The sequence below is a fragment of the Buceros rhinoceros genome, unplaced genomic scaffold (assembly GCF_000710305.1).
Source record: "Buceros rhinoceros silvestris isolate BGI_N320 unplaced genomic scaffold, ASM71030v1 scaffold12606, whole genome shotgun sequence".
Classification (NCBI taxonomy): Eukaryota; Metazoa; Chordata; class Aves; order Bucerotiformes; family Bucerotidae; genus Buceros; species Buceros rhinoceros.
Genome location: NW_010415852.1, coordinates 23,174 through 40,831, shown reverse-complemented (window position 1 = coordinate 40,831; position 17,658 = coordinate 23,174). Strand labels below are relative to the sequence as shown.

The 17,658-nt window shown below is 40.0% G+C and overlaps 1 protein-coding gene across 1 annotated transcript in view; it reads left to right on the top strand.

Moving 5' to 3' along the window:
* Nucleotides 1–3,504: 3,504 nt before the first annotated feature.
* The window catches only part of LOC104494704 (ras-specific guanine nucleotide-releasing factor RalGPS1), a gene marked incomplete at its 5' end in the record, with an annotated part of 30,199 nt that continues 16,045 nt past the window's right edge, over nt 3,505–17,658 (top strand). The window contains 3 exons of the mRNA XM_010137568.1: nt 3,505–3,642; nt 5,271–5,364; nt 12,539–12,606. Coding sequence (XP_010135870.1) covers nt 3,505–3,642; nt 5,271–5,364; nt 12,539–12,606 — 300 coding nt within the window. The remainder of the gene's footprint in view (nt 3,643–5,270; nt 5,365–12,538; nt 12,607–17,658) is intronic.

The following is a 17,658-nucleotide window of genomic DNA, read 5'->3' as shown; positions in this document are numbered from 1 at the left end:
GCACGTGGGACCCCGACGCCGTGTTCCGCGTGGCTGGCATCGGACAGAAGTGATAAACCTGGTTGCAGTCCCGCCTTTACTGGCCTGTGACTGATCCCATTCACTTGGCCACGGCGCCGGCAGTACGAATTACAGATCACATGCTGCTGCCTTGGCAAGGATTTGTCTTCGGTTGGTTTTGAGTACTCCAAGTCCTACCAAGGTTAACCAGTGTATACATTTGGTTTGGTAGAAAAATTTTCCAGCTGCTCAGTCCATGGAAAATATCCAGTCGTCTTGAAACCAGTGATACCACGAAACTGTTGGCCTTTCTGACTATGAGCTCATCGCCTAAGAATGGTGTCTTTGGTTTTACAGACTGCTGACTGTAGCGAGTTGGACTTTCTAGCACTTAGTTAATTGATAAGTTGCTTTTTTTCTGTCCTCTGCTTTATTTAGTAGGGTGCAGCCACGCTGCTGAATGTGGGAAAAGGCTTTCATAAATATAGCTGACTACAAATTGGAAACATATTTTTGTCTCTCTGTTTTTTCTATCAAACCAGTGTCATTATTCAACTTCTGGGGAGAAAAAAGGAAAAATAATTACTTTCCATAGGTTCCCTTCTGTTAAGTGTGCCAGATACTGCACAGTGTCTTGTAGACCCTGCTTACTGTATTAAAAGAATGCCCTATACATCCACGTTACACTGCAGCACGTGTGCATTCGGGGTCCTCTGAGTTCTGAATATCTTTGGAAAGTGTATTTTGATGATAAGTAGGAAACTAAATTTGTTCATTAAAACATTTAACTTTTTTTTTCCTCCTCCTCCAGCATGTGTTTGTGGTTGTCACAGTAACAGCACAATTTACCAAACAAATGTGAAAGGTTATTATAGTACTTGATCAAAATGTTAAGTAAGAATAATAAACTGTGGTCCCTGGGCTAATCTGAAATACTCCCCCATCAGCTAGTTATTCTCCACTGCAAAGCAGTGAATGTCTGACTAACAGAAATTCGGTAAGCAGCTGTTTCCTAACTGGCGTTTGCAGGATTGCGCAGACCCTTAGCAGAGCGCTACGCACTGACGCGTATGTCAGGTATACAGCAGTGGTGTGCTTTAACCGATGCTTTGGGGTTTGTCTGTTGTTCTTAATATTTATTAATGGACCTGATAATACCAGTATGCCCGAGTAAAATCCAGAATAACAGTCTTCCTTTATGGCTGTGAGCAGATTTCCAAAATGAAATATCTTCGTAAAAGATAAAAACAGACGAAAATCTACTCTTGACTCTATTACATGATGGTTGTATTCTGGAACTTTGTTCAGGAACCCTAAAGCCATCTTCAACATGTCCAGGATTGACTCTGTACTGTTGCAAATAATAAATTAAAAACATCTTCCAATTTCAACGCTGTATTTTGCGTTTGTTAGCCCTACTGTTTCACAGGATCGTTTTATATCCATTATAAAAGAGAGTAAGAAAAAATTTGAAAAAAAGACACAACTGAGAATGAGACTAGTTTTCAATCTTTCTCTGCACTGTTTTTTTACAATCAGTTTTGCAACAGTGTGTATTTTCGAGGCAGTTTTAGGTACCGTAAGTTTTTGATTACACCTTGTGCCTGTAAATTGTTGTAAACCCCAAAAAGAGAGTTGTAATTCTGAATTGTTAATAAATGGTGCTGCTGCTGCTAGAAGCTGCTTGTCGTTTTGTATTTTCTATAAGGAATGTAACCCCCTCTTTTATTAAGTCTTCCCGGTCATAATACTTTTTTTCATGAGGTCTTGCTGTCAAGGAAATACTGTCTCTCACTGAACTCGTGGAAAATAGAGGATAATAGTAACTTGCCCAGGTCAAAGAAATCTGTAACAGAACAGAAGATTTGAATCCAGATTTTCTGACTTGCAAGCAAATGACTTAAAAAACAGATTTCCATTTGTTCCTGCTACTGCGGTTTAAAGTAATACCATCCCAGCATGGAAGCTGTTGTCTGACCTGTGGAGTGCTCAAAATGCAGGTTGTGGGTGGCATTGACTACTACATTTCAAGGTCATTTTTTTGTTGTACTTCAGTTTCCCTGTCTTTAAACTGTCTATAATATTGCTGTTCTTTTTGAGCCCTGCAATAAAATCTAAGAGCTTGGTATTGTAGTTTGTTTTGCCAATTAAAAAATATTCAGTCCCCTTTACACAGTGTGATTTCCATTGATAAATTTAATTCTGCATTATTTGACCATGCTTTTCCGTCGTCTGTGTTATTATTTCCATGATACCATAAACTAATGAATACTGTGTTGTCTGCATACAGCATCCAGCTGCAAAATTAGCTCTAGTAACAATGGAGAAAAGTCAGTATCACTGGAAAATGTTTTGCCTGTGGAAGCAGCTGCCCATGAGCTCACCCTCTGGAAAATATCCTGATGGCTTCACATCTTAGAGAGCTTTTTTCAGTGCACAGTAGCACAAATGTAAGCCAATGTTTTAAAAGCTAGTGCTGTGTGTTTTCTTTGGCATGTGGCAACCCTGAGCCTTTCCTCGGAGAAGCAGGTCTTAGAGTCTTTTGCTGAAGGGAATAGCTTTGTGATTCCTCTGAGCAAAATAAACTCGTTCTAACTTTAACTAGATTTTGATGTGCCACTTGACAAGAGGGGCAGAGTGAAGAGCTGCTGTGTGGAATCTAAACCTAGGTAGGATCTCCAGGTCGTGCAGAAATCTTGGTGACTCAGTCTGGTTTTTACTCAGCATCAGACTGCTGCAGAGCCGTTCCGGTTCTGGGGAAATCGGGGCTCTTCCTTTCATTCTGATGTATGAGGTGCCTGGTCCGTGTTGGCAGTGTGTAAATGTTAGTAACTCGTGTGTTGGATGAGGGCTGAAACAGCTCTCAGTATGGTTGGACCCCTTGTATAGGTAAGTTCAGGAAAGCTGAAAAGAGGAACTGGGGTTTTTGCATTGTTGTACCCCCACCCCCAAATATAAGTAAAAAAAGAAATAACAAAGTTATCACTCACAGGAAATACTGGATTAATCTGAAATATTCCGGCTTAATCTGAAAATAATCTGTGTATTATTTAGTTACTAGTAAAACAGTATCTTCCACAGTTCGCATAGTAATTCCTAGTGCGTAAGGTGCTTCGCAAACATGTAGACTCACTTCTTAACCCAGTCCCTACCACATACACAGAGGATTCGTACAGTCTCCCGTTTCTTTTACCAGGCTGCCTGGGCTGTCCTCAGCCATTCATGTCAGCTGTCACTCTTTCTTTTTTCAGTGTCCTGCAAATTGCTCACAGTAGACATTAGTCTGTATGAGTGCCATGAGCAAAATCTTTCCTGTCGTTTTAAGAGGTGTCAGAGAACTCAAGCACTAATTCTGAAATTTGTCAGTGTGCAAATCCCAAGCTCTCCTTAGTTTAATAGGCACAGACCACAGAGGGGGCACGTAGTTGCTGGCTGTTATATTCGTTAAAAATTATGCAACTATTTCTGTTTGAAACACTAGATCGATTGGTTTGTTTCTTTCAGGAATTTATCTCTTGGATTTAATCTACATTGATTCTGCATATCCCGCTTCAGGCAGCATTATGGAGAATGAACAAAGATCCAATCAAATGAATAATATTCTCCGAATAATCGCTGATCTGCAAGTCTCCTGTAACTATGGTTGGTAAAGTTTCTTATACCTATTAAGCTCTAACTAAAATTTCTTTAGTATAACATTGTGAGAATGGAGTTTGGCCCTGTGTAAAGGCAACACGACAGGCTAACATTGGTAAAGTTGAGGGCTAGTGAGTAATGTAGCTTCCAATTCTATGCAGTTTCAATCTTGCCAGAAAATTTGGGAAATACTCATGTATTCTAAATTGTAAGAGCCGTAACAGAAGTTGTGCAGAGTTTACTGCTACGCGTGGACTACAAATGACATGCTTTCAAGTACAGCCATTGGGTTGGGGTTACATTCTGTTCCCACCAGAGGCGGTTGGAGACAATTATCTTGGTACCTTTCCTTTCCTTTGCAGTAGATATGTCGTCTTTGGAGTGTAGAATGTGCTAATTTCATTATCATTTTATTGCTAGTATCCTGATGATGTGCTTACAGAATGAAAGGCAAATATTTCAGTCTATACAACAGGTGTTAAATTGTGTGTTAAGCTTCTGCACATACTTCACTCAGTGATGAAGTGAGGAATACAAGGGGGCTGCTGCTTTTCGTTAACAAGATTTTACTCTAAAATTCATTATGCAATTCTAGCCTGTTAGTGAAGCCTTGTGTCAAGAAATACGCTGTGTTGGGGGTCCTGATGAATGCGTAGCGTATCGTGAGTGACTTAGCATGACTCTTCATTGCTTTAACATGAAATAAACTGGAAAACCTTGAGAGCAGCTGCGTAGCTATATAAATTCAGAAACGCTACAGTTTTGGGGAATTTTGAATAGAAAAAAATTAAATGTTAGATTGTGACAAAATCCAGTGAGAAATTAGTTATGTATTCCTAAGTATCCAGCCCTTGTCCTTTGTTGTCAGCTTTGGTATTATAAAGTATTTAAAGGTAGGGACCAGGCATAATAATGTATGATTCTGAATAGCTAGAGTGTTCTTCTGGTGAGTTTTATTTTGTCTTTGAATACATTGAATGACAAAGAAACCTCATTACTTCACTGACCCTTTCCTTTTTACAATCTTGGCAGCTTCCCGCATTGCTATGCATTAATTTGTAGTGCTTTTGTTAAAAACAGCGTGAAAATTAAAATACGGCCTTAAAGAAACAATATGCTGGAATAATGGATGCCTTTTAAATAGTTGTCTTTCTGAGAGCATAAAAGTTCAGTTAGATACTACAAGCCATGTTCCTGTCCGTGCGTCAAAGGATTTCTCTGAACGTAGTGTCTGTCTTTCCTGGTATTCAGCATTGTAATTTTTAAGTCTCTTCACTTCATGTTCACATTAGAATCATGAACTGCCATGGCTGTGGGCTTTAATATCCCCCCAGAATGGCGAGCACAAAATTCAAGCAGTGTTTCCACTCCTTTCCACTTGTGAGGTGCCATTACTAAAACACACTCTCTTTCATGATGATGAAATGCCTCTGTGTTTTCTTTAACAGCTGAGCATCACTTTTGCTCAATCAAATCCTAACATCTTCTAGAGTCAAGTAATATTTCTGTCTAATTCATTCTTTAGAATTCTCTGTTTCCATTAAGATAACTGCAAGAACCAGGAAAAACCCCTGAAATAATAATTAATTTTGGATTACATGAATGTTCATCTTTTTTGTTTGAACACTCCACAGATCATCTTACCACACTGCCCCATGTGCAAAAGTATTTGAAGTCTGTCCGTTACATTGAAGAACTTCAGAAATTTGTAGAAGATGACAATTATAAGTAAGTATTATTATTTTCTTCAGGTTTAGGGGAACTTAATGGAAAGCCGATGCTTTGGGGTTTGTCTGTTGTTCTTAATATTTATTAATGGAGCTGATAATACCAGTATGCCCGAGTAAAATCCAGAATAACAGTCTTCCTTTATGGCTGTGAGCAGATTTCCAAAATGAAATATCTTCGTAAAAGATAAAAACAGACGAAAATCTACTCTTGACTCTATTACATGATGGTTGTATTCTGGAACTTTGTTCAGGAACCCTAAAGCCATCTTCAACATGTCCAGGATTGACTCTATACTATTGCAAATAATAAATTAAAAACATCTTCCAATTTCAAATGACCGTTTTTAATAATTTGGTACTTAAGATACAAACCTGACAATTTCTGGGGTTTGAGCACATTAAAGCAATGCTTACAAAAGAGGTGGAGAAGAGCTAACCCACATGGCGGGGTGACATAGACACCATAGAGCACATTGGTCACTGTGTGAATGTGCTCCACTTAAAGGAGGTGGTTTGGAGAGCAACATCGCTAACGAACTTCTTTAAAACCAGCCTTGTTACCAGTTCTATTAAATACTTCCATTCAGAACTTTTGTCTCAGAATTTGTGTGTACTTAGACCATATGCTATAAAACAGTGTTGGAAGGATTCATTGAAGTAGAGGATTATTTGGATATCACAAAGAAGAATCAGGTGGCCCGACAACTAAAGTGATAGTGACAAAAAACTCAAAATGTTACATATTTACTCTAACAGTAGTTTACGGTGGCATCAGTAGGTGTCTCTCAGAAGTGAGATACAGCCATGAAATGACAAATGCATCCCTACTACCTATCAAATACAGTGTTTCTATAAAAATTTAAATTGTCAATACTGCTTGAAAAGGAGCTGGTTAGCCCCTGCATGGAGAACTGCATGCAATTCCGGCCATCCATGCTTGGAGTGGCTTTAAAAAAATGCTGGTGCAATCAGGTTAATAAAGTCTGTCTCGTAACACGAGGCTTAAAGAACTAGGTTTGGCTTTTGCCTGGAAGAGGAGAAATCTAGGTAATAGAATCACTGTGTATAATCACCACTGGGAGAAAATGGGGGGGCGGGGGCAGGGGCAGGGGTGGGTGTCTAGAGCAATTTAAACTAAATTGTAATGGTAGCAAAAGGATAAACAAAGGCCAAAATGTAGAAGATAAATGTTGAAATGTGGTTCCTAACCATCAGAGTAATGAAATTCTGGAACAGCTTCTTAATCGGAGTGGTGGGACAAATAATTAAATACTTTTAAGTTGAAACTTGGTCAGTTAATGAGGTGAAGGCTACCAGTTAGTATTCTTGAAAAGAAAAGAGCAGATTTAGTGAATGAGAAGACTCTGTATTACCAGGGTGGGGTCACGTACATATGACCATACAGAATGACCTACCCCAACCACGCTACATTTCTCTGCAATTATAGCTGATATTGCTGGCATAGAGATGCAAAATCCTACCGAGACAGGTCAGGAAGAAAAGGTGTCACCGTAACAGAAGCAAAAACCCACATGTTTGAGCATAGCATGGGTCAAGTGACTTGTCTTTTTGTTCTTGAACTGAACTGCAGCTGGTGGTAACTCCAGCTGGCAGAGGGTCCCACGTAGCTCTGGTTCAGGCCACTGTGCGTGCAGCACTGTTCCTCCGTCAGATCTGTCGATATGGATTCTTGTGGTAAATGTGTGTGGAACTTGCTTTTCCTGAGACAATAATTCTAAAAGTAAAACCATTCAGACGAGGTATTCTTTTGGAAGCTCTACAAGAGAGAGAAAATGTCCAGAATTTGTCCCCTTTCTTAGGATAAACTTCAGCAAAAGAGGCTGAGCCAGCACTGGGTGGTTCACCGCAAAGGATTGTGCTTGGCTGTGGTTGGGTAGGTTTGTGCTTTTCGGTCTGGTTGATCACAGATACTAAGAATAGTTTCTGTAGGAAAATTATTTGGAAAAAAAGAACGTGTTCGTATGGTGTTTTTGCAGCAAAATTTATCTGCCTCATGGAATTAGAATTCCTGCCAGAGTACCGATGATAGAAGGCGCATGTTCTTCCTTTCCTCAATCTCATGACATTGTGTGTGTTTCTCAAAGAGAGGTGCGTTGCGCAAGAGATGCACATGGACCATCAGCATTGCACACAGACTCTTGAAAAGGTCAGGCAGTGCAAGACTTGTGTTAACGTTAGTCTGAGATTTAAACCTTAGTGTTAAAATTTAACAAATGGTCATTTTTTACCCATTTCCCACATACTTCCATGCTTCATTAAAGTCGCAAACACAGAGCAAAATTAAACCGAGTAGTAATTGGTAAAGGTGAAGGATTGTCGTTAAAACAGCCCTTACAGCCTCTGGGTTGGATTCAAGAAACTGGTCGTGTTGCTTAACTGGATTTTTAGATGGCGTCTCCCGATGATGCATCAAGGTTAATGTTATATATAGAATAGCTTTGATGAACTGTAATATCTTAGGAAAAATGGATTAAACAAGTGGTTTCTGAAAGTATATGATACTATAACATAATATTTGGGAAAACTACTAGTCATGAGTAATTCCAGTTTAAATTTGAAAATAATTTTAACTTCAGCAGCAGCCTTGCTGGTAATGCTGGAAGGTATATGTGATGTATCTTAAATATCATACAGTACTTTTTCTTCCGATTTGAGAGATTATTTGAATCAAATTCAGCAGCTTTCTTTCTAGGCTTCACCATGGCAAGGAAAAACTCAACTGAAGTCACAAGGGGTATTAAAGAGAAAGACTTGATGCTTAGCAGAGTAAGGTTGGAGAACTTTGACTTTTTTCTGCTGTGTTTTTTTCATCACAGTAAAGCTTTAATTAAGTCTGCATTCATAAAAACTCATCACATCTACCCTTAAAGAGAACTCTCATTCCTATTACATCTTTGATAAGTTTTTGGATTTTGTTTTGAATATTTGATTTCACATTTTCCTCTCAGTTTTCCCTAATGGATCTTCAGTTTCATAGCGTTTTCTGGTCCCATGCCAGAAGAAACTGTAAGCCTTAAAAAGGCAAGGAGTGCTACGTTTTTATAGTGGGAAAGAATCTCCTCTCCCTTTCCCTTTCCAGTGACTGCTCTTTTTGAGCCAGGAGCAGCATTAGTGTACTGAAGAGATGTATGCTTGACCTTTGGCAGGGAGAACAGAACAGTACCAGGCTGTCAGGGAGAGAAGCTTCGATAGTTGCCCTAAAATGTGCTGGCAGGATACCAACACACATTTTGCCAAATGAGAACCTCAATTACACTGAAAAGGAAAATTTGGCAGCCACTTTATATAAACAAAGCTTTTCTCTAGATTTTTTTTTTTTTTGTGCCAGTCCAATTGCTTGCTTTAGGTTCTTGCTTGTCAGCAAGTAGGAACACTCCAGAAAAACCCTGACAGTGATGTCATATCCTAAAAATAATAGATCTTACTTGCTCGGCCCATATACTGTTCTCTGAAAAAGCTACGAAATTGTAGCATTTGCTAGTTACAAGACTAAGGGGGCAAAAGTAGGACCTAAAGCACCAGGACTCCTTCCAGTTATACCCCAAATATATTGCTAATTATTGTTATCTCAGGGCATCACTGACAGCTGATGGTCTTCAGACATACCATGATGCAGCTGGTGCAGATTATTCCTCCTCCTCCATGAGCGTAAGAGGTGATCTGAGGAGAGTGCTTGTCCTCAGGTATGCAGTTTTTTCCTGAGCTAGACAGTGCTACCCAAACGTTGTGGCACCATGCCACATCCTTTACTAACCCGTCAGGCTTGCAGCAGCTCTGAAGCACTGGTTTTGGCTGACTTTTTGGTGTCATTAGGTCAGGCCTGGTGTTCTCCACTGTTGTTCTTGGTCTACATTGGCCTTGGTGTTCTCCACAGTTGTTCTTTGAGTAAAGCCAGTTGGAAGACTTTTATTTGTGTTACGATGTTATCTGGACAGGACAATCAGGACCAGCATCTCCTCTTGTAAGCTGCTAGCTATACGTGTAATTCAGGGCAAGACATTGATATGCCAATTTACTAGTAAGGTGATGTACAGAAAAATCAGTTCCAGTTTAGGTTCAGACAGGCAGAGTGCTACAGGTGAGCATCCAAGAGAAATTAGTGGGCAAGTAAAACATTACACAGTTTCCTAACAGTGATAGCACTGTAAAAGTGCCAGCCGCACCGTATTGGTTTTAGTCTTATGGTAACAGGAACTGTATGGCAGGTGCTTAAAATGTTAGTGCTTCTAACAGTGAACCTTGGCCACCACCCATCTTGAACAGCCTCCCAGGCAGCTACATTCCCCAGACATCCTCCACCAAGAATTGTTGTCAAAGGCAGCAGTAGGGGGAAACCTGCGCTGTCTGAAGGCAATAGTGATCTTGTGGCACATGGATCAATAGCTACAGTTGTGATTTGGCTGCCTGTTCCACAGGGACAGCGACGCTTCCAGAAACTGTTGAACCTACTGTCCAAGTGCTGCACAGGCAGCCCAAAGCGTTCCAGATAAGTCAGATCCATTTGCTTCATACCCAAGTACTGTTCAGAAATGCCCCGAGTGACGGCTTTGAGGGCTACAGTGCTTTATTACAACTTAGATCTTCCTTGTCTCAAGAAAGATGAATAAGATTTGTTCAACCTCCCCGTGGAGCAGCTGGTTTTCTTGTTCATGTAAGGCTATTTTCTCTGTCTTCATTCACTTGCTCAGTATTAGGAGAACTGAGTGAAAGTAGCTTTACTGTCCTAGGAGTAGTACCGTCCTGTCCTGGAGAGCGTGCTCCCGTGAAGCACAACTGTGTTGAAGACTGGCTGCCTGTTTTGTTTTCTGCACTATGTTAGCTTCCTCTTCTCCTGCGTAGCGGGAAGGTTACTCTTAAACGTGCTGTATGGCAGCAGTCAGTAGCAGGGGGTTACTGAAGGCTGACATAGAGGTCCAGCGTACTTTACAGAGCAAACCAGCCCCAACATGTTCTAGAAAGTATTTTGAGCATCAGGCTTTGGGAAAGAAAAAAAAAAGGAATTGTTTACATCGTCTTTTTGCTATCCAAGAACAAAGCCTTCACATATTCTCCCTGTTCTTTAAAAGCTTTGTCTTAATTCCCAAAGGGAAATTGGTGGTTTGTTAATTCAGTAAATTTCTGTGTTGATTTTTTTTTCCTAGAGATTTTAATTCTAGCTTTTGTTTCACCTTAGACTGTTAATAGTAACTTCTCCCTCGGTTTTGGAGTTTCAGTTTTAAATGGGCAGTTTCTGAGGTTGATATTTAAGATTTACGCTGGCATGTCTCTTAGCTGAACTCTTGCTGTTGAATTTTGGAACGTTGAAAATTTTATGTCAGCACCTAGACCTTGCACTAAGATCAGGCTTCCTCCCTGGTAAAGCAAAGATTTTGGTTTTGAAAAGAACTCCTGAAAAATTTGTTCATTGGATGAATATAGTGACTTATAAGATGAATTTCTACGTACTTTCACACACAGGCGCAAGCACAAAAAAGAGATTGTCTTTGTAAGCTATGAGTGGTTTGTGAGCGTGCTGGAACCACGGAGGTTTTTTACGGGTAGTAACGCTAGTGAATATCACTGGGGACAGTGAGCTGGGAGGGTATCAGGTGCGATGTGATGGATGTGAACGACGAGCGTTGCTTGCGAGCACATCAGGTGTCAAAGTCTGCACAGACCCGTTGAGAGGATCACTAAGCCGCGGAGGGGCCGCAGTGCTGACCCTTGGGAGTGCGTTGGGGAGACGCTGCCCATGCTGCTGGCGTAACGGCGTGCACGTGCAGCAGGGTGAGAGCAGCTGAGCGCGTGTGTGCAGGTGTGTAAGCTGGGCTGCTCCTGGACAGTGCGGTGCCAGAGGAATTGCAAAAATCAGTTTGGGTGGTGGCAAACAGGCCAAGACTAGTTGAAACTGTACTTGGTACTTGTCAGTATCTCTTCTTTGAAATAAAAACAGGTTTGATTTTTTCGGCTTTCTGGGGAAGAGAGGGAAGAGGGGAGAGGGTGGTGCAGGAACGACATCTCATTGTCAGACTATATTACCTTTTCTCACAGTTTATTTTAAAAATGCAAACATGTCAGCATGACTATTTTATGTTTATGAAAACTCAAATTGAGGCTCATATTTATTTGTTGTTCTTTTACTACCTCCTGTATTTTCCTGAGTTGAATAACTAAATTGCATTTTTCATTATTTTGAAAACATTGCAGAGTTCTAGCATTGTTCAAGACAAATGACCAAGCTGTCAGAGACTTAGCAAGGGCTGAGATTTCAGAATGGGCTTCAACATAACCACACAGATAAACAACACTACCTAACTTTATGTTTTGTGGAGGCGGTGGAGAGTGATGTCATCTCTCTTTATAGCACTGAGGACTCACCTGTTGCTCTGTCAGGGAACTTCTAAGCGCAGCACGCAGCAGAGGTGCTTGCTGGATTGTATAAGGATACCATACGTCTGTTTAAAAACCTTGTTAAAAGGTCTTCATTTCTGCTGTTATTTTCCGCTTTTCTTCTTTACAAGAATATTTTTTAAAATAAAAATAAAGTGCATGAACTTGAGAGGTGGCAGGATTCATACACACTGGAAAGTCAAGACATGAAGTGCTGAGACAGTGCAACGGTGAGCGCATCATAAAACGTGGAGTGAAGCAGAGGGCATACAATATTATAACTACTAATTATCTTCTTTTACTACTGAGTGCTGGTCACTTTACACACTTATGCTCCTTTTCTGTAAGTCGTAGTAGCTAATATTTCTAAATAGCTATTTCTGAGTGTGCATTTCCACATGGTAACAGTATAAATTCACTTTTCTCACCAGAGGGAATAAAGTATTTGCTATTAGGTTTGTATCTAAATTTACAAACTTTTGGAGGGGGTTTTTCAGGTGAAAGACTATATGAACTTGTGTTTTTACACTAATAGGGAGTTTAAAATTTCAATTTTCATTTCTGTTTTCATAGACTTCTGTCACAGTTTCTTGTTTGGGTCTAACAGGTAGTGATTTACTTTAAAAAAATTTATTGTTTTTTACATAGCAAAATATATCACTACACTTCCAGCAAAGTAAAATTCCTGCTTACCACGGCCAAAATAATTAATTTCTTCCATTTCTTTCAACTTTTCTTGAGAAATTTTTTATATTAATTTCTCTAAAAACTTGTTTTTCCAGATTATCATTAAGAATTGAGCCAGGTAACAGCTCTCCTCGACTGGTTTCCTCCAAAGAAGATCTTGCAGGTATAAAACTTAATTTGGAAATTTGAGTAAGGAAGTAATTTTAATTACAGAAATCCTCCATGGAATTATATGGGGAAAACTCATTTATATCAGAGGGCTTTGGAGGAATTAATCAGTTTCAAATACGGGCTTTTGTTGCAATTACAGAATTAGCTTGTGAGGGTTGTCAGAGAACTGATCCCTTTCCATCCCTGTGCCCATACGTGGTCCAGAACTCTCCTGGGATAGTTATAAAAGATGTGATCTTTATTGCAAATTTCTACATAGCTGGCTTGTACTTGGGTTAGCACTGTCCTTTGTCTTAAATAATTTCTTCCTTTGTGATCGTCACTCTCAGAGATTCTGACATTAACAAGTTACATCCCACATTTCAAGACTGGTTTCACACGTATCAGCATTCATTTGATTAGGCAAAACAAATCCATTGACCTTAAATCAATGAAAAGAATTTTATTTCAGAAGGAAGACTCGAATTTGCAGAGGTTGTAGAGGCGGGCTGTACTGTTATTTGCCTTTCTGGAGAACAGGTTTGCTTGGATGGCAAAGAGGAGCGTTTTTAAGATGATTTATTAGTAGGTTTCATATTTTTAATAGGTAGCATAAAATGTATTGGACTTCATTCTGCTGAGATTAAAAACCCGCTACAGCACAGCGTGTTTAAAATGAATCCCTGCAATTGGCCGGTGCAGATTGTCAAGGTTGTCAGTATTGACACCAAATCTCCCACTAACCTCGTTACCATACTGGAGTCTACTGGGGCACCAGTATTCCCAGCAGTATCGCTGGGAGCTGCTTTGCCCGGAAGCCAGACCTGGTAATTGGGCGGTACTATCGGTAGCAGGAGTCACCGGTAAAGATTGCTGACTTGTATATAAACAATCGCAGTTGAAGGGATAACGCAGTGTGTTTGTTAGGATTGGAACAGAAGTTAGATTGTATGGTTTTTTGGGGTTTTTTTTTTTAACAAATGCTTGCCTTTGCATTATTACTTGATAAGTGAAGAAGGAATAGTGCTCTCTTAATACAAACAAATCAATGTGGTGAGTAACATGGGAAATTCTCCCTTCAGGTTTCTGTGAGAGCTAACACATAAATCTGAGACCATTTCGTAAAGCAGCAGGACAAAAGATTTGTAATGGCTTTCAGGAACATTTTAAAAACGACTACCATCCATAGGTTGACCAAACCAAATCCGCTGAACCAACACAGTTCGTTTCTGTGAACAGACCAATCAGATACCAGACTTTGTGAAATGTACTTGTTACTGTAGGAGCCGTTATCTGTAAAGCTGTTCTATTTTAATCTCTGAAACCTGAATGGCAAATCTTATGTCACATTATGTTATATCATGTATGAATATAAAAAACCTGAGGGGTCCAGACCACGTCTGACAAGGAATTTCATTTGGCATTCAAAATGTCTTTTCTTCTCACCAAACAAGAGAGAGACAAAGTGAATGAAAGAGAGAAATAAAAAGGAAGATGCTAAATATGGAAGGAGAAAAATAAATATAGGTGTTTTTCCTCTCCCTTCCAGCTCTTCATGTTGGCTGCTGTGAAACTCTTTCTAAGTGTCAAATGGCCAATCGTTTATAAGGAACCTCTCACTTGTCTCAGAATCGCGAGTGCTATTGCCAGGGTCAGATCAACGTTTGACCTGGTCTTCAGTCCGTACAGTTCTAAGGAAAAAGGAATCAAATCTATAGAAACCACAATTTTGAAGGACACATGTCTTCAGGAAGGCACTCTCCCCCTCCCTCCTCGATGCTCAGTATTATTAATTGCTGTGTAAAATATAAGGAAGTAGTTCAGGAGGAATTTTTTTTTAACTAGGTAAGTTCAAAAGGAGTTCTTAATTAACATTTTCTTGTGTCTGTTGGGTCTGGCTGGAACGGCGTTAACTTTTCCCAGAGCAGCCCTTGTAGGCTGTGCTTTGTGTTTGTAGCTAGAAAGGTGCTGATAAGACACCAGTGTTTTGGCTGCTGCTGAGCAGCACTCACAGCATCAAGGCTGTCTCTCCAGACAGCCCCCTCCAACCGCCACAAAGGCCAGTAGGCTGGAGATGGGCAAGAGGTTGGGAGGGGACATGGCCAGGACAGCAGACCCAAGCTGACCAGAGAGATATTCCATGCCGTATGATGCGCTTAGCAATAAAAGCTAAGAGAAAGGGGGCGGGGGCACTTCTTAGGAAGATGTTCATCTTCTGCAGCAGCTGCTGCAAGTGCTCAGGACCTTCTTCCCAGGCGATGGCTAGATAATGCTTGCTGATGGAAAGTGGAGGATAAATTCTTTTTTTTTTTCCTTGGCTTCCACACGCAGCCTTTGCTGTTCTTTATTAAACTGCCTTTATCTTGACCCACAAGGTTTTATCATCTTTATTTTCTCCCTCTTTGTCCTGTGGAGGAGGGGGGTGATAGAGCAACTTGGTGGGCACTGGCAGCCAGCCAAGGTCAACCCACCACACCATGTAATATTTGATTTTGCTTTTGTGAGGATTTGCTTTTTCGTATTGAAAACTTTTTCGTATTGAAAACTTAAGATGTTGCCTCTCATGTTTGTATCTTGTATATGTAAAGCAGATATTCGAGCAAACTTTTGTTTTCTGGAGTTCACTTTGTATTGCTCGCGTTTAAATGCTTTACGCTAGGGTTTTATGTTAACATTTCTTTAGGGTCATTGTGGAAGTTCTAACTTCTGTCATAGCAGCGTAGTATGGGATCATCACCAATACTCTGTAATTCTTAATCAAGGGTTTAGTCTTTATTAGAGCTATAATGGAAGGCAATTAAATATTAAAAAAGTTTTTTTAAATATGAAAAAAGTTCTTGGAAACAAGAACATTGAACTCTCCTGAGCCAGGCAAGTAATATGGCATAATACTGCAGTATGAGGAGACCATGAGCTTTCCCTTCCGAATCTGCAGTGCCCCTGTATGTGCTGTAAGGTTGCTTTATTCAAAATGAGAATTAACGTGGTGATAGAAACCAAGTCAAGCCATTCGCGTTCCTCCATCCTTCTATGAGTATTTCTTTGGAAAGCTTGACATGCTCGTGGACTGCTGGATATCTGCTCAGCTAGAGAGGTCTCGCTGCCAATTAGACAATTAACGCCACCAGCATTTTGTAATACCCACATGAATTTTTCAGTGACCTACACCTGTGTGGCTGCAGAAATGCTACTAAAGGGAATCCATTGTACTTTATTAGAAAAACAAATTAATCTCTGGAGAAGGTTAGTTAAGTAAGCCAACGTTAATTCAGATTGGAATTTAACTAAACATGAAGGCAATAATTGATTGTTTATTTCACGACATTAATAAATAGAAATATAGCCATATGTTAGTCTTGAACAATTCCAAGCTAAAATACCCAAATATCAGTAATGAGATGTTTGGCCATAGAGAATTAAAAATAGCACATTCAGAGGTATTTGAGTCAACTTTATTTGGATTCAGATTATAGTTAGAGATTATTTCCACTTCAGCCATTGCGTGCCAGGAGTAATACCCGCAGTCAGCAAGCTCTAATGCTAAGAGATGATCTCAGAACAGGTTAGGCAGTGGTTTATTGTTCCAGTCAATAGTTTAAGGCATAGGAGTCTGAATATAGTGATTTTGAAGTAGAGTAAAAGATTCTTGTCCCAGAAGGACAGCCATCAGTTCCTCGCCAGTTCTCTCGATAGCCGGAAAGTTAATAGGTGAAGTCTGGTTGAGTTCTGCGTGCGACATACTGCGTTCTCAAAGGTGTGTTTCCAGATATGGAGAAGCAGCTCGACATCATAGTAATAATTCCAAAGTCTACAATGGACTTAAGTGCAGGGAATAGTGTCCTCTTCATGTCCAACTTATAATTACTTGTGTTAATGATGGAAATGAATTTTCTTTCCCAGCATTCTGACTTTATCTTCTACCCAACTTCAGTTTTCTGTCTTTCAGAAGAAGATTAACAGTTTACTTTAGCCAGGGATGTTGTGGGTTTCTTTTTTTCCCTATAAAATGTCTATATGAGTGTGAGGCTCAATACAAACAGTTAAATCCTTCAGTATTTCTGTTTGCAAAGCACTGGAGAAAACCATGTGTCCGTTTTCCGCTTTGGTTGCCAACTGGTTTTCCAGTAAATTCGAACAGGAGGCAGACGTCTGATTAAAGTGAGTGTCTCACAACAAGCTGTGTTTTGTGTATCAGTGGCTAAGATGGTCTTGTTTAATTACCAAATGCATATCTAATGGTGCATAGTGCTTTCACAGGAGGATTGTGTGCCTTCCACAACGCTGCAGAGATTCTCATCTCTTGCAAGTAGCGTTTGAAAAGGAGCTTTAAACAGTTTAATTGTATGCTTTCAGGAACTGTGTGATTCACACAACTTCCTTGGCAGCAACTTAAGTCTGTTCATTCCGCCCTGCGATGGACTGAGACAGAGAGAGAGGAAGTAGTTGGAGAACTTATGGTTTGCTAACTGTTCACAGTTTCCAGTTGAATTAGCTGTAAAAGCCATCTGTGTTCCTGCAGTGTTGGCTAGGAGGTGCCCGGCGTTTATGGTACAGCTATTAGACAGATTGTTTTGGAAGGTATAACTCAATGCATTTTCCCAGAACAAAAGATTTAATGTGATACATGGTAAGTAAGTTAGCCTTCTAAGCAGCTGAGCTTCCTTAGAATTTGCACACCGGCCGTGGCTCAGTATGGAAAACTCTGTGCATGCTCTTTATCATCCTGATATCATTTTGAAAAGTTCAGAGTGAAGTGCTCATCAAAACGTAGAAAACGGCTACTCCTTCGCTGAAATAAACCGTGTTTATGCTGGCTTGGAAAACAATATAAAAAGATAAAATAATGTTAAAATGATTACCATATCCAGAAAATTAGATCTAATACAGAGTGACTCAAAGACTGGTCTTCATTACCCTGTGATTTTTAATGAACCCCTTCATTAAAGTTAGCCTTTAGAAGTTCTTTCCACAGCCAGGCTTCAGCTGTGGTCAGCCCTTATTTTGGGGTTTCGATGTGCAGTAGTCAGGGATGGACCTACACCGCCCCCCCTTTTTTCTTTCCCCC